Source organism: Heterodontus francisci, chromosome 10, assembly GCF_036365525.1.
Source record: "Heterodontus francisci isolate sHetFra1 chromosome 10, sHetFra1.hap1, whole genome shotgun sequence".
Taxonomy (NCBI): Eukaryota; Metazoa; Chordata; class Chondrichthyes; order Heterodontiformes; family Heterodontidae; genus Heterodontus; species Heterodontus francisci.
The window spans coordinates 67,332,023-67,353,314 of record NC_090380.1 but is presented as its reverse complement, the minus strand read 5'-3'; the positions used below and the strand labels follow the sequence as shown (position 1 = coordinate 67,353,314).

At 42.7% G+C, this 21,292-nt stretch overlaps 1 protein-coding gene across 2 annotated transcripts in view; it reads left to right on the top strand.

Moving 5' to 3' along the window:
* mao (monoamine oxidase) overlaps positions 1–21,292 on the top strand; it is a 225,992-nt gene that overhangs the window by 166,450 nt on the left and 38,250 nt on the right. For both annotated transcript variants that reach the window (XM_068040668.1, XM_068040669.1), the window contains exons 5-9: positions 2,827–2,918; positions 4,655–4,796; positions 9,792–9,941; positions 11,981–12,140; positions 18,633–18,729. In XM_068040668.1, coding sequence (XP_067896769.1) covers positions 2,827–2,918; positions 4,655–4,796; positions 9,792–9,941; positions 11,981–12,140; positions 18,633–18,729 — 641 coding nt within the window. The remainder of the gene's footprint in view (positions 1–2,826; positions 2,919–4,654; positions 4,797–9,791; positions 9,942–11,980; positions 12,141–18,632; positions 18,730–21,292) is intronic.

Here is a 21,292-nt window from a genome sequence, read left to right as displayed (position 1 = left end):
CTGCCAGTCTCTTCTCATACTCTCTCTTTGGTCCTCTGATTTGCTTTTTCAATTCCCCTCTGAATCTTCTATATTCAGCCTGGTAATCAGTTGTATTATCCACCTGACATAGGAACATAGGAAATAGGAACAGGAGTAGGCCATTCGGCCCCACGAGCCTGCTTCGCCATTTAACTAGATCATGGCTGATCATCTACCTCAATGCCATTTTCCTGCACTATCCCCATATCCATTGATATATTAAATATCTAGAAATCTATTGATCTCTGTCTTGCACATAATGACTGCACCTCCACAGCCCTCTGGGGTAGAGAATTCCACAGATTCATCACCCTCTGAGTGAAGAAATTCCTCCTCATCTTAGTCCTAAAAGACCTACCTCTTATTGTGAGACTTGTGTCCCGTGGTTCTAGAACACCCCCCCCACCCAGCTAGGGGAAACATTCTTCCTGCATCAACCTTGTCGAGCCCTGTAAGAATTTTATATGCTTCAATGAAATACATCTAATGACATCTGTCATAAGCACACTTTTCTTCATCTTAATTTCTATCTCTTTTGTCATCTAGGGAGCTCTGAATTTGCTTGCCCTACCTTTCCCCTTCATGTGTATATACCTTGACTGTGCCCGAACTACCTCTTCTTTAAAGGCAGCCATTATTCAGTTGCAGTTTTGCCTGCCAACCTTTGATTCCAATTTATCTGGGTCACATCCATTCTTACCCCATTGAAGTTGGTTTTCCCCCAGTTAATTATTCTTACTCTGGATTGTTCCTTGTCCTTTTCCATAGCCACCCTAAACCTTATGATACAATGGTTACTGTCCCCTAAATGTTCCCCGACTGACACTTGATCCACTTGGCCCACCTCATTCCTAAGAACCAATTCTAGCAGTGCCTCCTTTCTAATTGGACTGGAAACGTACTGCTGTAAAAAATTCTCCTGAACACACTCGAGGAACTCTTGCCCCTCTCTGCCCTTTACACTACTACTATTTCAGTCTATATTTGGATAATTAAAGTCCCATCTTATAACCACTCGATAATTCTTATACTTCTCTGTAATTGCCTTGCAAATTTCTTTCTCTACATCTTTCCCGCTAGTAGGTGGCCTATAGACTACACCGAGCAATGTAATTGCAACTTTTTTTTTGTTCCTTACTTCTAGCCAAATAGATTCTGTCCTTGACCCCTCTGGGGCATCCTCTCTCTCCAGAACTGCAATGTTCTCCTTAATACTGCCCCCTCTCCTTCCTTTCCTATCTTTCCTGAACACCTTATATCCAGGAATATTTAATGCCCAGCCCTGCCCTCCTTTGAGTCAGGTCTCCATTATAACTATAACATCATCTTTCCATGTGGCTATCTACACCTGCAACTCACCAATCTTATTTACCACTCTCGGCGCATTCATATACATGCACAGTAAACCTAATTTAGAATTTATTACATTCCCTGTTTCTCTGAACTCACCTAATAACTTACTGTTTCCTACTTCAGTGCCATCTGTCTATCCCAGTATTCTGTGCACCTAGGTATTCCTCTCTAGTATTACCTCCTGGTAAATTAGTTTAAATCCTCCCCAATAGCACTAGCAAATCGACCACAAGGAAATTGGTCCCAGCTCTGTTTAGGTGCAACCCATCCGGCCTGTACAGGTCCCATCTCCCCCAGAGCTGGTCCCAATGTCCCAGGAATCTAAAGCCCTCCCTTCTGCACCATCCTTCCAGCCATGCATTCATCTGCACTATCCTCCTATTTCTATACTCAATTGCGCGTGGTACTGGGAGTAATCCGGAGATTACGACTTTTGAAGTCCTGCTTTCTAATTTCCTACCTAGCTCCCTAAATTCTGACATCAAGACCACATCCCTCTTTCTGCCTATGTTGTTGGTACTGATGTGGACCACAACTGCTGGCTGTTCACCCTCCCTTTTCAGGGTTCTCTGCATCCATTCAGTGACATCCTTGATTCTGGCACCAGGGAGGCAATATACCATTCTGGATTCACATCTGCAGTGGCAGAAATGCCTGTCTGTTCCCCTATCGAATCACCTATCACTATCGCCCTTCCAGTCTTCTTTGTGCCCCCCTGTACAGCTGAGCCAACTGTGGTGCCATGGACTTGGATCTGGTTGCACTCCCCAGATGAACCATCACTTTCCTCAGTATTCAGAACTGCATACTGGGTGGACAGTGTGATGCACTCAGAGGACTCCTGCATGTCCTGTCTGCTTCTTCTTGACTGCCTGGTGGTCACCCCTTCCCTCTCTCCCTGCTTACTCTTAAGCTGCGGGATGACCACATTCGTAAATGTGCTGTCTACGAAGCCTTCAACCTCATGGATGCGACAAGGTAATGGAGCTGAAACATTGATAAAAGTGTGGAAAAGAGACTGTAATGAAGCTAGAGCATGGATTGGAGAGTGCACGTGCAAGAGTAGAGCTGGGATACAGATCAAAGGGTGTCTGGGAATGTATGGATGTGAAGATTAAATACTGTGAAGAGGTAAGAATGCAGGTGGGACACAATTCAGAAAGTGGGTTGAGTTGGTGAGAATGAAGCTGGCACATGGATTAGGAAGTGACAGGGAGCAGAATATGAAATCGTGGATGAAAATTGATCTACAGCACAGATGAAAAAAATGGGAAGGGGCACAAGCTGAGAGATGGATCAGAAAGTGGGAAGATGTGGGTGAGCATGGAGTCAGCATGGTGCATGCAGACAAGAACCTACATAAAACATAACTATTTCTCTGGAATCTAATATTTTATCTCATCCAATTAATAACAATATTACTGTAAAGTATAATAAATCTTGTCTTTCCAGATACCAGTTGATGCACCATGGAAAGCACCCCATGCTGAACAATGGGATAAAATAACAATGCAACAGTTGATTGACAAACTTTGCTGGACCAAGTAAGTTCTCTTTTAAATCGTCCCTTTATTAGAAATTAGCTCAGGTTCAATGTACACATTCTTTAGTCCAGCTGGATCCTCATCCCTGTTCCAGAGAGGGATGAATGGATGGCCAGATTGCATACTTGTGCCAACACTGCCTTTGGCCAGCCATCAGGTGATATGAATTACTGCCCTGGATGGAGTAGCTGATCTGACCTTTTCCCTTCCTTGTGCTGAGGTGCAGAATTCCTCTGCTTGGCACAACGCAGATTGAGAATTGAGCACAATAGTGAATTGCATCATCCTACTTCACTCCATATTGCCCCAATGCTCAATCCCGTCACAGTGCTAGAGAAGGTAAAACTAATTTATTCACTTGCACAGCCCTTGCTCTCCTGAGAATTAATGACATTTCTGATAATTTTAGGAGGAATTCCTGTTCTATGTATGGACTTTCGTTTATTTATCTGATGAGGGCCAAAGTAATTTAAAGATTATTTGAAAAGTCGCTGTGTGCCCTAACATCAGTTCCTTTTAAAATATACAGCATTCAAAAGTATTGATTCGTGAATATGCTGTAAGCATAGTGTTGCTATCTTATAGATCTTTTCTTATGTACTGAAGATGAGAAAAGGTCATCAGGCTATATTCATGCATTGAAGCTGTATCACCAAGAGTGCAGAGAAGGGTGGTAGGGGGTAGATGCACAAAAGGTCGATTCAAAGGAATGTACCTTTCAGGAGGTTACCTAGGGCTGGAGGATATTGTAATGATAGGATAGGTCAAGGCCATAGACAGATTTAAAGATGAGGATAGGGATTTTAAATATGCTGCATGGATTCAGTGTAGCTCAGTGAAAAACAAGAGTGGTGAGCAAGCAGGACTAAATATGGGACTGAATACATGTAGTAGAGCTTTGGGAGGACGGGATAATTATAAAAAATCATTATCTGTATACAAAATAACCACTGCACCATTTTCTTTTCAATGCTAACTTTTTTTCTAACAGTAATTGAGTCTGAAGCTGACAGACTAATGATTCAGGATTTCAGTGGTAGAAGGGCTGAGTTAGGGCTGGACATGGGCAATGCTGCAGAGGTAGCACTTAGCAGACTTGGTGATGGATAGGCATTGGGCTTTAAAACTCAGATTAAGATTGAGCATGTCATTGGGATGACAGATGGTCTGGTTCAGCCAGTAGTCCAGGGTTGCAGAGAACTTTTCTGTTAAACTAATCTACGTGCTTTATTTCATACTATACTTAATAAAGTAAAGGGTCAACAAGATTATAGCCCTTCTTGTCAATGACGGACGTGTATTAATTGTTGTACTTTTAATGACACATTGTACTGCAGAAACTCCCAAATGCAAAGTTCATATATGTACACTTAATGCACTCATACTGCATCTCTGCATGCACTGTTTTTGCACAGGTATTAAACAGGTTAACACCTTTAAAAAGTAATACACAAATGTTGTATGAGTGCATTAAGAGACTGTATATGAACTTTGTTAATCATAATTTCTATCCCATGGATTATTGTAGTCATGTGCCTTTTTGTTGAACTTGTCACCTTCTTGTAGAGGCTTTGCTGTTGTTGCATTTCAAATATTTTGTTAGTATAATGTTTTGAATATTTCTAGTTCTACTTGATCTGCATAATTGAGGAATTATACCACAAGTCAGCTAACTTGTTTTCTGTGAACATCTGAAGAGTTTTTCTAGACATTTCCCTTTTAATTTTAATCACTAGGATTGCTAAGCACTTTGCTACACTCTTTGTAAATGTAAATGTCACCTGTGAACCACATGAAGTCTCTGCTCTCTGGTTCCTGTGGTATATCAAACAGTGTGGTGGGACAACACGGATATTTTCGACAACCAATGGTGGACAGGTGAGCAAGCATTTTAAATGTTGGTCCTGATTTACTTGTTCCAGTATATCTTGACAAAAGATTAATAATTAATAATGGAGAAATTTGGATATGTGTATTGCCTGTGTAGAGTGGGGAAAAAGTGACTTACTTAGATCAATTGACTTTCTTCGAGCAATTGATGCATTAATTCCCCACTATCAACATCCTATGGGCTGCCATTGACCAGAAGCTGAACTGGAGTAGCCATATAAATACCGTGGCTATAAGAGCAGGTCAGAGGCAAGGAATGCTGTGGCAAGTAACTCACATCCTGATTCCCCAAAGCCTGTCCACCATCTTCAAGGCACAAATCAGGAGTGTGATGGAATACTATCCACTTGCCTGGATGAGTGCAGCTCCAACAACACTCAAGAAGCTTGACACCATCCAGGACAAAGCAGTCTGCTTGATTCCCCATCCACAAACATTCACTCCCTCCACCACTGACACACAGTGGCAGCAGTGTGTACCATCTACAAGATGCACTGCAGCAACACACCAAGGCTCCTTAGACAGCACCTTCCAAACCCGCGACCTCTACCAACTAGAAGGATAAGGGCAGAAAATGCATGAGAACACCACCACCTGCAAGTTCCCCTCCAAGTCACACACCATCCTGACTTGGAACTATATTGCCATTCCTTCACTGTTGCTGGTTCAAAATCCTGGAACTCCCTTCCTAAAAGCACTGTGGGTGTACCTACCCCACATGGACTGCAGCGATTCAAGAAGGCAGCTCACCACCACCTTCTCAAGGGCAGTTAGGGATGGGCAATAAATGCTAGCCTAGCCAGTGACGCCCACATCCCATGAATGAATTAAAAAAAAAAAATTGTTAATGATTGCCCCTGAATTCTCCTTAGATATCGTATTGTTGTTCTGGTGGATAACTTAACTGAGAATATGCAGTAGAAGAGGGTCATAGCCTCATAACGAGATAGAGGCGGCCATTCGGTCCCTCAAGTCCATGCCAGCTCTCTATTGAGCAATTCAATCAGTCCCAGTCCCCTACTCTAACCTCGTAGCCCTGAAAGTTTATTTTCGTCAAGTGCCCTTTTGACATCATTCATTATCTCCGCTTCCACCACCCTCGTAGGCAGCGAGTTCCAGGTCATTACCACTCGCTGTGTAAAAAAAATTCTTCCTCAAATCCTGCCTGCATCTTTTGCCCAAAGCCTTAAAACTGTGTCCCCTAGTTCTTATACCATTAGCTAATGGGAACAGCTTTTCTTTGTCCACCTTATTTAAACCTGTCATAATCTTGTACATCTCTATCAAATCTCCCCTCAATCTGATAAAAGCAAAGACTGTGGATGCTGGAAATCTGAAATAAAAACAGAAAGTGCTGGAAATACTCAGCAGGTCAGGCAGCATCTGTGGAGAGAAAATCAGAGTTAATGTTTCAGGTCTGTGACCTTTCATCAGAGTGACAACCACATTCCATGAAAACGAATTTCTAAAAAAGTAATTGCAGAAAAAATTATTTGGATTTGTTTTCATCTTTGTAATTTCCATATGATCTATTGGTTACAAATCTTATCTAATTTAGTTTTTAATTCTTTCATGGGATGTGAGAATTGCTGGCATGGCCAGCATTTGTTGCCCAGCCCTAATTGCCCTTGAGAAGGTGGTGGTGAGCTGTCTTCTTGAACCACTGCAATTCCTCTGGTGTAGGTGCACCTACAGTGCTGTTAGGAAGGGAGTTCCAGGTTTTTAACCCAGTGACAGTGAAGGAACGGCAATATAGTTTCAAGTCAGGATGGTGTGTGGCTTGGAATGGAACTTTCAGGTGGTGGTGTTCCCATGCATCTGCTGCTCATGTCCTTCCAGGTGGTAGAGGTCATGGGTTTGGAATGTTCTGTTGAAGGAAGTTTGGCAAGTTGCTGCAGTGCATCTTGTAGATGGCATACACACTGCTGCCACTTTGCAGCGGTGGTGGAGGGAGTGAATGTTTAAGATGGTGGCTGGGCTGTCGATCAAGTGGGATGCTTTGTCTTGGATGGTGTCAAGCTTCCTGAGTGTTGTTGGAGCTGCACTCCTCCAGGAAAGTGAACTGTATTCTATTACACTCCTGGCTTGTGCCTCGTAGATGGTGGACAGCCTTTGGGGAATCAGGAGGTGAGTTACTTTGCCACAGAATTCCCAGCCTCTGACCTACTATTGTAGCCACAGTATTTATATAGCTTGTCCAGTTCAGTTTCTGGTCAATGGTAACCCCCCAGGATGTGAATGGTTCTGGTTCTGTAGCATCTTGTTTTTTTGGTCTAGTATTTTTCAGGTTGTAGCATCTCATTTCCGCATTCATCTCAGGGTATAGTACATTCTGCTTGATGTTCTTGGTAATTTGATACTCCTGGCAATTTCCGTAAACCGACGAGTGTCCAATAAACTGAAGTCTCAAACCTTAAACATGACATGAGTGAGACTGCATTCCACATGGCTCACAATTACCTTTTAACTGTGGTATATTATACCATAAAGACAGGGCTAAAATGTGGCGAGTCGAAGAGACTTAGTAGTTGGCAGGAAAAAAGACAGAGGCGCAAGGGGAGAGCCAACTGTGCAACAGCCCCGACAAACAAATTTCTCTGCAGCACCTGTGGAAGAGCCTGTCACTCTAGAATTGGCCTTTATAGCCACTCCAGACGCTGCTTCACAAACCACTGACCACCTCCAGGCGCGTATCCATTGTCTCTCGAGATAAGGAGGCCCAAAAGAAAAAGAAAGAAAGAATATTATATCAGAATACTTGTGGGCTACCCATATCCTGTCTATTCTAAAAGGTGGTAAAACACCCTGCTGTCAGACTGTTGCATTCAGGGTAAATCAAAGTCATATTTATTTACAAGTAATATAATTTCACAGAGATAGAAGGACAACAGAAGATACTGATGAATACAAGTGATAAGAAAACAAGAAAGATAGAAACAGTCAACACAGAATTACGGAATTTTCATGAGAATATAGATTTGCTCAGCCCAATAATCTGAAAGATTTTTGGAGGAAGCAGTCTTTTATAGATTTTCTGATACAATGCTTGTATGCCAGTAAGGCAGTATTCCTGACTGCCACAAGGAGTCCTTCTGGGAAGTGCCAGCTGAAGCCTTTCATATCACAGATGCTAATATATAGATATTAGTAAAGAAAAAGAAGGACTTGAATTTACATAATGCCTTTCACAACCACCAGACATCTCAAAGAGCTTTCCAGCCAATAAAGTACTTCTGAAATGTAGCCACTGTTGTAATGTAGGAAGCATAGCAGCCAATTTGCAAACAGCAAGATCCCACAAACAGCACAGATAATCTGTTTTTGTGTTATTGATTGAGAGATAAGTATTGGGCAGGACCCTGGGGATAACTCCCCTGCTCTTGTTCACAATAGAATCATGGAATGCTTTGCATCCAACTGAGAGGACAGACAGCAGATGACTTCTCTGGTAGTGCAGCACACCCTCAGTATTACACTGGATTGCCATCCTAGATTTTTGTGGTGAAGTCTTCAAGTGGGACTTGAACTCACAGTCTTTTAACTCAAAGGGAAGAGTGCTACCAACTAACATGAGACACCAATCAAGTGGGCCTGCATCCTGGGAGAGCAGATGTGCAGAGGTGTAGAAACTTTTCCTGGCCTGTTCACGGGTTCAGATTCAGCACTGCACAAAAAAGTAACATATTATGTCATAATGTTTTTAGGAGGGACAGAATAGGCAAGAAAAGAGGTGAAGTGGCAATTTTGGTTAAAGAGGGTAAAGATTCTGCTGGAAGACTGGTTTTATGCAAAAAAGAGGTTCAGACAGAGTTGGTATAGTTAAAGATTAGAGGTTAAAAACAAAGGAGTTTTGTTGCATCAGGGTAGTTGTACTACTATCACCCTAATTGTGGAGGAAAATGGAATAGAAAATCTGCAAACAATAAAATTGAAGAATAGAACATATGGAGCCTACAGGTATAATATATATTATAGAAGTAAGAGAAATTACGGGGAAATGAAGGAAAAAGCTAAGAGATGAATAAGGAAACCAAAGAGGGAGTAAGAGGAGACTGTCTCAAAAATATTAATTAGAACAGAAAAGTATTCTAAAAATTTTCAGTAAAAAGAAAATTGTTAAATGTGAAGTGGGACCCTGGAAGGAGAGGATAATGAGCTAATACAGAATATATGGATTTTACTTTGTCCAACTTGCCAGTTCCACACTCTCCTCCCCCACCTCCCACGTTTCTCCCACCCAATTCAACCCCTATCTCCAACTCTGGGACCAATGCCTAAGTTGCACCAGAGCATTGTGAGTGCGCACCAAACTATGTAGATTAGCCTGACCCCAAGATTTTGAACAAGGATAGGAAAATGGAGAGCAGTTCTACTTGGCTCCAGATCTGTCCCCTTAATGGCATCTACAGGGTTGGTGAGCCAAAATAGTCCTCGTCTTCAGCTATGGCTCAGTGGTAGCTCTCTCGCTGCTGAGTCCGAAAGCTGTGGGTTCAAGTCCCACTCTTGAGCAGAAGATCTAAACTGACAGTTCACTGCAGTATGGAGGGAGTGCTGCACTGTTGGAAGTGCTGTCTTTCAAATGAGACCTTAAAGTGAGCCCCCATCTTCTTTCTCAAGAGGATGTATAAGATTGCATGGTATTATTTCAAAGAAGAGCAGGGGTATTCTCCCATATTTATCCCTAATGCAGATGATCTGGTCATTATCACTTTACTGGTTGTGGGACCTTGCTTTGTGCAAATTGGCTACCATGTTTCCTACATTACATCATTAAATACACTTCAAAAGTATTTAATTGGCTTTAAAGTGCTTTAAGATGGCCTGAGGTCCTGTAAGGTGCTATATGAATGCAAGTCTTTCTTTAATCTGCTTTTTGATGTCTTAAATGTCTAATTCATGAGTGTAACTGAGCCATAGTTAATGAACTATTATAGTGATCCACAGTTTTCAAGTAGTCCATTAATACATATTTTGCATTTGTAGGAGCGAAAGTTTGTTGGTGGTTCTGGTCAGATCTGTGAACAATTGATGAACCGTCTGGGAGACTGCGTAAAACTGCAAAAGCCTGTAATTTGGATTGATCAAACACAGGGTACAGTCATTGTGGAGACACTGGATCATGAGACTTTTGTGGTGAGGAAAATGGACAGTAACAACTGGTAATGTACTTTACTCCAAAGCACTCCAGAAAATTAGGGATAGTGAATAGGGGCTGAGAAATTCATGGGGGCTTGTCTGTCAGCATAAATGCAGCAGAGTGAAAGCCCCACTTGCCTTTGCTCGAAGCCAAAAAAAATCTATCCCAAATCTTGGGGCGGGGGGGGGGGTCATTTGTGGAGCCAGTTTACAAGGGTGCATCATTGACATGTTCATGCTCTAACTATGTTGTAATGTTCTAGGATCGATATTGGATTATTTGAAGGTGGGGGGAGAAGAAGTTAAGGTAGACGTGTTAAACAGAAGAGAAGACCTCACTGATTAGTTGTGCTCTAATGCCTCTTGTAGCAGTCACAGAGGAGGCCTCATGATGCTCCCCACCATGTATGTCTGTCTCCAATGCAATAATCTAGACCCAAGTCCAGATATGGCCAAGTTGTGCATGACAAAGAAGGCTACTACTGTGTAGGATACACAGGTTGGATTATATTGCAGCCCCTTTCTCAACCTGCAAGGATGTGAAAACCATCCTTAAGGCCGTTAAGAGCACGATGATCTTCTCAATGACCACAGTGGTGTAGGCATGTGCCTCAATTGTAGTGCTCCTCTGCTGGCATTTGTGCAATTCTTAATGGAGTCATGATCAATGGGAGCAGGGAGTGTACCTTGCCACCCAAAAATTATTCGTTGACATGGTTTTCTTCCTTGAAGCGCTAATGGAGTGCTAAATTACAAAGGATGAGTATATCTTGACAATTTCCAGCAAATCTTACATTGACATTTAGAATTCTTACATTTCCCACACAATCTGTACATTGAGGGAATGGAAACCTGTTCTGTTGAGGAATCTGAAGTAGTTAAATGTAGGGGCTCACAAATCGACATGAGTGTCATTTGTTGTATCTTGAACCTTGGGAAGATCAGAAACCCTGTTTAAAAAAACACCTATCCAATGCTGCCTTACTGTGATTCCAAACTGAATAAATTCCCCAGCTATCCTAAAAGGTGCATCATCCGTCTAACTAATGCATGCTCGAAATGTACTCTGGCTGATATTACAGAGATAATCCATGGCTGCTGGAAATGGCCATAAAGATTAAATGCAGTTGTCAACTTCATAGCCACAGACAGAGCAGTGTGGGCAGATAACTGTGAGTGTGGCTGTAATGCCACTGGTCCTAATTTTAATATACATTAATTCTGTAACTGGAGCTTCGGAGTGTGATTGTGGAGTGACAAAAGGCATGTGAAAATTGAGGGCGGTGGATTTTGGAGTAGAAAACTCAAGGAAATGGCTTTTGCCCCACTGTGTCTCCCATGAAAAGTACTTGCCCTGATTTTACACTAAAGAGGCCCTGAAAATGAGGTGGAATCTTGGGGCTCTTTTTCCCCCTTCCCTTTAAAAGAGAAAGGAAATGAAACACACTCAAGTGGTCTTGTAAATGCCCAAAGCTGAAATTGCTGTGATGATTCCATGAGTGGAATTTGATGCCAGCTACTCCATATCACTAATTTTATAATCCTGGCAAAATTAGAGCTGCAATTTCCAGTAGCCCTTTGATTTTAGCTGAGAACGACATCAACACCTGGGCCTTAAGGCATTGTATCTGATGTGATTCCTGGGAGTGCTCCCACGCACACTATCAGACTGAAACGAAAGTGTGTGGGAGGATAGGCAGAAGAACCATCTGTAAGTCAATACCCTCCCCCCACCCCCGTCACATCTCCAGAATTTGTCATGTCTTGGTCAGTAAAGCATAAAATTGGTAGATTCGGGTTCCCTCCCCACCACCACCACCACCCCCCCTGCAATTTCCAGCCCATCTTCTGTTCTTATCCCAAAATTCAACCCCATGAAGGGGAGGAACTTCTGATGTAGAATCTCCACAGAGTTTTCTGTTATTGGAGAATCCTGTTTATTCAACTATGTAAGATCTTTGTGGGCAGAGCGAGTGTGTGGAGGTAATAAAAGAGGAAAAGTGAAAAGAAAGTTATACTTTTTTGTTGTCATTTAGGGTAAATATGTTATCAGTGCCATTCCACCAGCCCTCAGTGCAAAGATTCACTATGAACCACCCCTGCCAACTCTGCGAAACCAGCTCATTCAACGTGTTCCCATGGGATGTGTGATAAAATGCATGGTATACTACAGAGAAAACTTTTGGAGGAAGAAAGGTGGGTGCTTTTCTAAAAGAGTAATGGACAGAATTAAAATAAGACTCTGACATGCTGACATGTTTGGGAATAGCATTGCACAGTGGTTATGTTAAAAGTTTTTCTATTATTTATATTATGTCTAAATTTATGAACTTTTTATTAAATTCTGATTTAGCACTTATCACAATTAGTTATAATTGTTGCTTATGTGTCCTGTGACATCAAATTGGAAGTTAGAGGCAGGAGAACAAGCTACCATGAAGCAGAGGAAGAATTCCTTTGATTCTATTAAAACATTTTAACATGAAAACATAGGAATTGGTAGATGAGAAAAGACTAACAGCACAAATTTTGGATGCTGTGAGTGGCCTTAGAGGTCCAAAATGGCGTCAACAATATGCACACACACCTGTCGTACAAATCGCACCGGGCACTTTATTGGTGCAGGCATTAGTATGTGCACAGTGAGTGTCCACCAGAATGCAGAGTAGGCAAATCATGATGCCAATCAAAGTGTAATGCTAATTTGATGGCAGCTCTGCCATTTTCGAATTCCCAACCTCTGTGCAAACGCCTGTGCAAAGTTAGAGTGATAGCCATTACGGCACAGAAGGAGGCTATGCAGCCCATTGAGTCCATGCCGGCTCTCTGTGTAGCAATAATATCAGTTCCAATATCCTGCTCTATCCCTGTAGCCCAGTAAGTTTATTTCCCTCAAGTGCCCATGCAGTTTCCTTTTGCCATCACTCATCGTCTCTGCTTCCACCACCCTCATAGGCAGTGAGTTCCAGGTCTTTACCACTCACTGTGTAAAAAAGTTCTTCCCTCATCCCCTGCATTTCTTGCCCAAAACCTTAAATCTGTGTCCCCTTGTCCTTGTACCATCAACTAATGGGAACATCTTTTCTTTGTCTACCTTATCTAAACCTGTCATAATCTTGTACATCTCTATCAAATCTCCCTCAACCTCCTTTTCTCCAAGGAGAACAGCCCCAACTTCTCCAACCTAACCTTGTAGCTAAAATCCCTCATCCATGGAATCATTCTGGTAAATCTCCTCTGCATCCTCTCAAGGACCCTCACATCTTTCCCAATATGTCCTGCCACCTTCAAAGATGGTGCACATACACCCCCAGGTCCCACTATTTCTGCACACTCTTTAAAACTGTGCCATTAAGTCTATCTCTGCAAAAGGATATAGATAGGCTAGCTGAATGGGCAGACAGGTGGCAGATGACATTTAATACAGACATGTGTGAGGTGATGTATTTTAGCAGAAGGGATAGGGTGAGGCAATATAGACTGAGGGACCTGGAGGGTGCATGTGCATAGATCTTTGAAGATGGCAGGACATATTGAGATAGTGGTTAGCAAGGCATATGGGATTTTGTGCTTCATAAATAGAGGCATTAAGTACAAAAGCAGGGAAGTTATGATGAACCTTTATAAAGCTCTGGTTAGGCCTCAATTAGAGTATTGCATCCAGTTCTGATCACCACACTTTAGGAAGGATGTGAGTGTCCTTGAGAGGGTGCAGAGGAGATTTACCAGAATAGTTCCAGGGATGGGGGATTTTAGTTACAAGGTTAGGTTGAAAAAATTATTGTTGTACTCCTTGGAGCAAAGGAGTTTGAGAGGTGATTTGGTAGAGGTGTACAAGATTATGACAGGCTTAGATACATTAGACAAGGAAATACTGTTCCCATTAACTAATGGTACAAGGACTAGGGGACACAGATTGAAGGTATTGGACAAAAGATGCAGGGGGAATATGAGGAAGTACTTTTTTACACAGTGAGTGGTAATGACTTGGAACTCGCTGCCTACAAGGGTGGTGGAAGCGGAGACAATCAATGATTTCAAAAGGAAATTTGATGGGCACTTGAAGGAAATAAACTTTCAGGGCTATGGGGATTGAGCAGGGGAATGGGACTGATTGAATTGCTGCGTGGAGAACCAGCCTGGACTTGATGGGCTGAATGGCCTCCTTCTATGCTGGAAATGACTCTATGACTCTTATGTCCTGTTGCAATTGACTGGTATCATCCTCACTGTTTCTCACACCTCCAAGTGGCGGCACAGTGGCGCAGTGGTTAGCACTGCAGCCTCACAGCTCCAGGGACCCGGGTTCGATTCCGGGTACTGCCTGTGTGGAGTTTGCAAGTTCTCCCTGTGTCTGCGTGGGTTTTCTCCGGGTGCTCCGGTTTCCTCCCACAAGCCAAAAGACTTGCAGGTTGATAGGTAAATTGGCCATTATAAATTGTCACTAGTATAGGTAGGTGATAGGGACAGGTGGGGATGTTTGGTAGGAATATGGGATTAGTGTAGGATTAGTATAAATGGGTGGTTGATGTTTGGCACAGACTCGGTGGGCCGAAGGGCCTGTTTCAGTGCTGTATCTCAAAAAAAAAAAGTTTGGTATCATCGGCAATTTTGACATTTTACTGTGTATCCTAATATCCAAGTCATTTATATATATCAAAAAAATCGGTAACGCTAGCACTGAACCTTGGGGAACATCACTGTCTACCATCCCCCAGTCTGAAAAACAAACTATTTACTATGACTTGCTGTTTTCCGTTCTTAAGCCAATTTTTATCCAAACTGATACTGACTTCTTATTCCACGAGCCTCAATTTTGTTAACCTGCCTTTTATGTGGTACTTTGTCAAATGCTTTCTTAAACTCCATATAGACAACATCCATTGCTTTTCCTTCATCCACCTTCTCTGTTACTTCATCAAAAAATTCAATTAGATTAGTCAAGCATGATCTGCCTTTTACAAATCCATGCTGGTTCTCTTTAATTAACTTGAACCTCTCCAAATGCCTGTTGATTTTTTCCCTGATTATTGTTTCTAAAACCATATCCACCACTGATGTTAAACTAACTGGCCTGTAGTTACTAAGACTATCCATACACCCTTGCTTGAACAAGGATGTCACATTTGCCCCTCTCCAATCCTCTGGCACCTTCCCCATATCTAGGGAAGATTGGAAGATTATGTCAAGCCACTCCCCTATCTCCAATTTCTTAACAACCTGGAATGCAAGCCATCTGGACCAGGCGACTTATCCACTTTAAATATACCCAGCAATTCTAGTACATCCTGCCTATCAGTTTTCACCCCATCCATTACCTGTACCATCTCTACTTCTACCGATACTTTATCAGCATCCTCTTCCTCAGTAAAAACAGATACAAAGTACTCATTAAGTATTCTAGCCCTGCCTGTGCCTCATGTATATATAACCCTCTTTGTCCCTAAAAGGCCTCACCCCGTTTCTTATTACCCGCTTATTATTTACATACTGGTAGAAGATTTTTGGGTTCCCTTTTATGTTAAGTGCCATTCTATTCTCATTCTCTCTTTGTCAGTCTTATTTTCTTTTTCACTTCCCCTCTCAACTTATTGTATTTGGCCTGGTTCTCGCTTGAAGAATTCACCTGCATCATACAGCCACTTTTATTGTTTCATTGTATTCTTTTTCTCCCTCGTCATCCACGGAGCCCTGGCTTTGGTTCCCTTACTTTTCACCCTTGTTGGAATGTATCTAGCCTGTACCCGAAACATCTCCTCCTTAAAGATCACCCATTACTTTGTTACTGTTTCTCCTGTCAGTCTTTGGTTCCATTTTACCCTGGCTAGATCCCCTCTCATCCTATTTAAGTTAGCCCTCTTCCAATTTAGAAGTTCTACTTTAGATTGTTCCTTACTCTTCTCCTTTACTAATCTAAACCAAAACATTGGTGCTGGACTCCTCCATGCTCCTTGACATTACATGCAGACTTTCTGGCAGGCCTGCCAATGCCAAGTATTTCATTGTGCATACCCATTGGCCTTCCCAATTGATGTTCTCATCTGGGATCTCTGCAGCAGAACCTGTGTGTGCCCTCACCCTCTGGCGAGCTGACATCTATGCTACCCTTGTCCTCTGCACTGGCTGCATATCACTTGTGCCTAATGTCTCACTATGTGACAATCACACCTCTAAGCAATTTTCTAAAATATGCACAGTGTCAGTATCTGAGCTGGTGACTGCATGTGTGAGATTGAGTGATGGTGTTTCTTCATAATCACAATCAAGACTTGACTAGGTAACATTTCTAGGGTATCTGAAAGGAGAAAGGGACAAGGGAAGGGCTGTGGTGATGAGAGGGTGGGAAAGTAAGAGGTGCGTGCTTACACCATCTGCAACTTGTAAATCAGAAGAGATTGTGGGATGAGAGGTAAGTGGAATGTGAGAAGGAGGATTAGGTATGAGGATACCGTCATCTTCGATGATTTTAGCCCTGCGGCTAGCCATGGCCCCAGCAATGGCTGCTCCAATGATAGTGAGCACCGTCTCCTGTCCCTTGCCGATTTGCACCTCCTGCCTCAGGTTGTGCACTACCTTGTCCTGCAAGAGAGAATGAAGTGTGCCGGTGAGTGTGGTGTAACATGTTTGTGTAACATGGTTGAGTAACATGGTTGATTAGCTGGTAGCCTGTACAAGCTAAGAGATGTAGGTGTGAGGCTTGAGGCAGTGTTACATGTGTGTGAGTATGGTGAAGTTATGAATGTTAATTATGAATCATGATGGATAGATATTGTTGGTAGATGAGTGATGAGCATGTGGTGCATTGAACAGTGTCTGAGGCAAGTGGCACAGTTAGTGGGATACGGTATTTGAATATGCATTCAATGACCTTAATCACTAATGTGAGGTCATTGACCTTTTTGGGGCACTGCTTCCAGATCCTTGGGGCTAGACTCCTTGTATTGACTGCCATGACTACCTGGTCCTGCTGTCTTCTGAGAGCTTATCTAGAGGACCTGCTGGCCCCCTGTGGATAGAGCACATCTCTCCTCCTCTGCACCTCCTCGACCAAGGCCTCCTGTGCATCGTCAGGAAATCTTGGAGCCTGCTCTCTCCCACGTTGTGCTATTCTTGTGTCTTTCCCACATCAAAATCAGTTATAGAAGACTTCCAGTACTTGCTCCAGCGTGCAGTTATTCTGTAGCACGGTTTGTACTGGTTACCTGCTACAATCATGTTAATGAGCAGGAAGCACCAAGTTGGCTTGCTTCCTGCATCAGAAGCAATGGGCATGGTTAATCCCGCATCAGGATCACGTGCTCTTTTTTGGGGGTTATTGAATTTAACCCCCATTTTTCCTTCTATTTCTCCTACTCATATCCTGGTGGTTGCATGAGACAACAATAATGGAATTGTCGTCTGGTAGTACAGAACTTGAATATTGCTGAAAATAGAGACATGTTGTCAAAGCTTTTCGTCTTGCACTCAACAGGACAAATTGCAAGAATACCAATATAAGGGAAAGCAACAACTTTATACTGTATGAGAAGAGAGTGCTGATTGGTTGGCAAGTGGACTCTGATTGGTAGAGGCATGATACATTTGCTATATTTGAATCGTAGCTGCATGTAATAATTTCCTTACACGTCTTAATGGGCTCCATCCTGCACTCAAATTCACCTTTGAAGTGGAGCAGTCAAATGAGCTCCCTTTCCTTGACGTACTAGTTGAGAAATCTGCTAAGGGGTTCTCTGCCACGGTCTACCACAAGCCTACCTTCTCATGTCTGTTTCAGGTCTATACGCAAGGTCATTGAACTGAAACATTAACTGTGTTTCCCCCTCCACAGATGCTGCCTGGGCAGTATTTTCTGGTTATATGCCCTCTTCTGTATCCTTTCAATAGCTGCAATATCCATTTTGTTCTGCGGCGACCAGTCTGTACACAGTATTCCAAGTGTGTCGCACCAATGATTTATAATGTGGCAGGATCACCTCACAATTTTGGCTCAATCTTGACCATATAATACATACTAACAGCTGACTTGCATTATTCACTGTTGCAATAGCTTCAACTTACTGCCAGTCAGGAACCCAGAAGGCTTTCCTTTTCCATACACATTATTTTATTTCCATTTAACAGAAGAACATAAGAAATAGGATCAGGAGTAGGCCATTCCGCCCCTTGAGCCTGCTGTGCCATTCAATAAGATCATGGCTGATCTGATTGTGGCCTTACTCCACTTTACTGCCTGCCCCCATAATCCTTGACTCTCTTGTCAATTAAAAATCTGTCTAACTCAGCCTTGAATATATTCAATGACCCAGCCTTCACTCCTCACTGGGGAAGAGAATTCCAAACAGTAACAACCCTCTGAGAGAAGAAATTCCTCCTCACATCTGTCCCTTCCTGGATTTTTTTGTCCCAACTGAAGCACTTCTCCTTTCTCTGCATTGAATTTCATCTGCCACTTGTCTGCCCAATTCCCAAGTATGTACAAATCCTCCTACAGGTTATCCTGTTTAGCTTTGCAATTTACTACCTTAATCTTAATCTATCTCTGTATCATCTGCAGATTTAACCACCATGCTTGTGACTCATTGCTCCAGATCATTTATAAAGATATTAAACAAAAGATATTAAGCATGTGACCAATCAGTTCAAAACTGCTGTCCAGAGTAGATGTGATTTATTTCTCTTTTTAATTAGATTACTGTGGTAGCATGATAATTCAAGATGAGGATTCTCCTATTGGTCTGACTCTGGATGACACCAAACCAGATGGATCTGTCCCTGCTATCATGGGGTAAGTAGTGAACTGGCTTAGGCACCTTAACTGTCACTAGGTACCTCTAGAAAACCAGTAATCAGAATGAAATAGAAAGCTTTCAGATTGGTTCTGATGAAGCATACACACCTGAAGTATCATAAATTGTCTTTTCTCTTTCTGGATGCTGATTGACCTGTTGTGTATTTCCAGTATTTCAGTCTTTATTACAACCTACCTTATGAATGGACAGTGATTTACTTCTGCTTGGCAATTGTTTATTTTTGGATTGCATTACTTTTTTGCATGATATTATTCTGTAATGAAAAGTACTGCAATAAATCTTGACTTTCTGTGATAGTGTAGTATTTTTTATTTATTTATTTTATTTTAGAGATACAGCACTGAAACAGGCCCTTCGGCCCACCGAGTTTGTGCCAACCAAGAACCACCCATTTATACTAACCCTACAGTAATCCCATATTCCCCACCACCTACCTACACGAAGGGCAATTTACAATGGCCAATTTACCTATCACCTGCAAGTCTTTGGCGGTGGGGGGAAACCGGAGCACCCGGCGAAAACCCACGCGGTCACAGGGAGAACTTGCAATCTCCTCACAGGCAGTACCTAGAATTGAACCTGGGTCCCTGGAGCTGTGAGGCTGCGGTGCTAACCACTGCGCCACTGTTCCGCCCTGAGACGCTGAGACACGTGCTCCAGAACCAGCTGGACCCCTAGCAAAGCTGTTCCAGTACAACACCGGCATCTACCAGATAGTGTGGAAAATTGCCCAAGTATGTCCTGTCCACAAAAAGCAGGAGAAATCCATGCGGCCAATTACTGCCCCATCAGTCTACTCTCAATCATCAGCTAAGTAGTGGAAGGTGTCGTTGACAGTACTATCAAGTGGCACTTACTCAGCTACAAGCTGCTCGCTAGTGCTCAGTTTGACTTCTGCCAGGGCCACTCAGCTCCTGACCTCATTGCAGCCTTGGTCCAAACATGGACAAAAGAGCTGAATTCCAGAGGAGATGAGAGTGACTGCCATTGACATCAAGGCAGCATTTGACCGAATGTGGCATCAAGGAGCCCTATCAAAATTGGAGTCAGTGGGAATCAGGAAGAAAACTCTCCACTGGTTGGAGAAATACCTAGCACAGAGGAGGATGGTTGTGGTTGTTGGAGGCCAATCATCTCATCCCATGATATTGCCACAGGAGTTACTGAGGATAGTATCCTAGGCTCAACCATCTTTAGCTGCTTCATCAATGATCATCCCTCCATAATAAGGTCAAGGGGGGGGATGTTGGCTAATGATTGCACAGTGTTCGGTACCATTCACAGCTCCTCAGATACTGCAGAAGACCGTGCTGGCATTCAGCAATACCTGGACAACATTCAGGCTTGGGCTGATGAGTGGCAAGTAACATTCGCGGCACAAGTGCCAGCTCTAACAAGAGAGAATCTAAGCACCTCCCCTTGATGTTCAGCAGCATTACCGTCTCTGAATCCCCCACCATCAACATCCTGGGGTTACCATTGACCAGAAGCTTAATGGAACAACCATATATATACTGTGGGTACAAGAGCAGGTCAGAGACTGGAATTCTGTGGCGAATAAGTCACCTCCTGAGTCCCCAAAGCCTGTCCACTGTCTGCAAGACAAAAGTCAGGAGTGTGATGGAATACTCTCCATTTGCCTGGATGAGTGCAGCTTCAACAACTCTCAAGAAGCTCGACACCATCTAGGACAAAGCCTGATTGGAACCCCATCCACCGCCTTCAACATTCACTCCCTGCACCACTGACACACAGTGGCAACACTGTGTACCATCTACAAGATGCACTGCAGCAACTCACCAAGGCTCCTTCGACTGCACCTTCCAAACCTGCGATCTCTACCACTTAGAAGGAGAAGGGCAGTAGATGCATGAAACACCACCACCTGCAAGATCCCTTCCAAGTCACACACTATCCTGACTTGGAATTATGTCGCCGTTCCTTCACTATCGCTGGGTTAAAATCCTGGAACTCCCTCCTTGTAACTACACCACAGGGACTGCAGCAGTTCAAGAAGGTGGCTTCACCACCACATTCTCAACGGCACCAGCACTGCCCAGATTCCATGAATGAATAAAAAAAAGGATGTTATTGAATCAGCAAAGGAAATAAAAATAGGTTGAAATGTAGAAGAGGCCACTGACTCACTGTCATCCATTTTGTATTACTGCACAGTGAAGTCTATCCCATTGTGTTTTACAGCATTACTTTTAGAGTTTTTCTGCATTAGAATAGCATACTGCTGCATAGTTGTACAAAAACATACAGCTGATTTGTATAGTTACATTTGTTATTCCCACTTGCCTTGTGAGGAAGATTTCCAATAAGATAATATCGAGGCAGAGAGTCAGGCTAGTGTGACAGCAACAACAAGCCAACTTTAAACTCAAGTCACTGTAGCTCTTTTAAAAAAAAGCCATGAATTTGATTCTTACCTAGAAAATCCAAAATTTGTAATGAATAATTTTAGTAAATGGACCAAAGATGAAAGATGAAGGGACATTTTGTTCAGGATTTCTACAATGCAGCTGCTAGTTT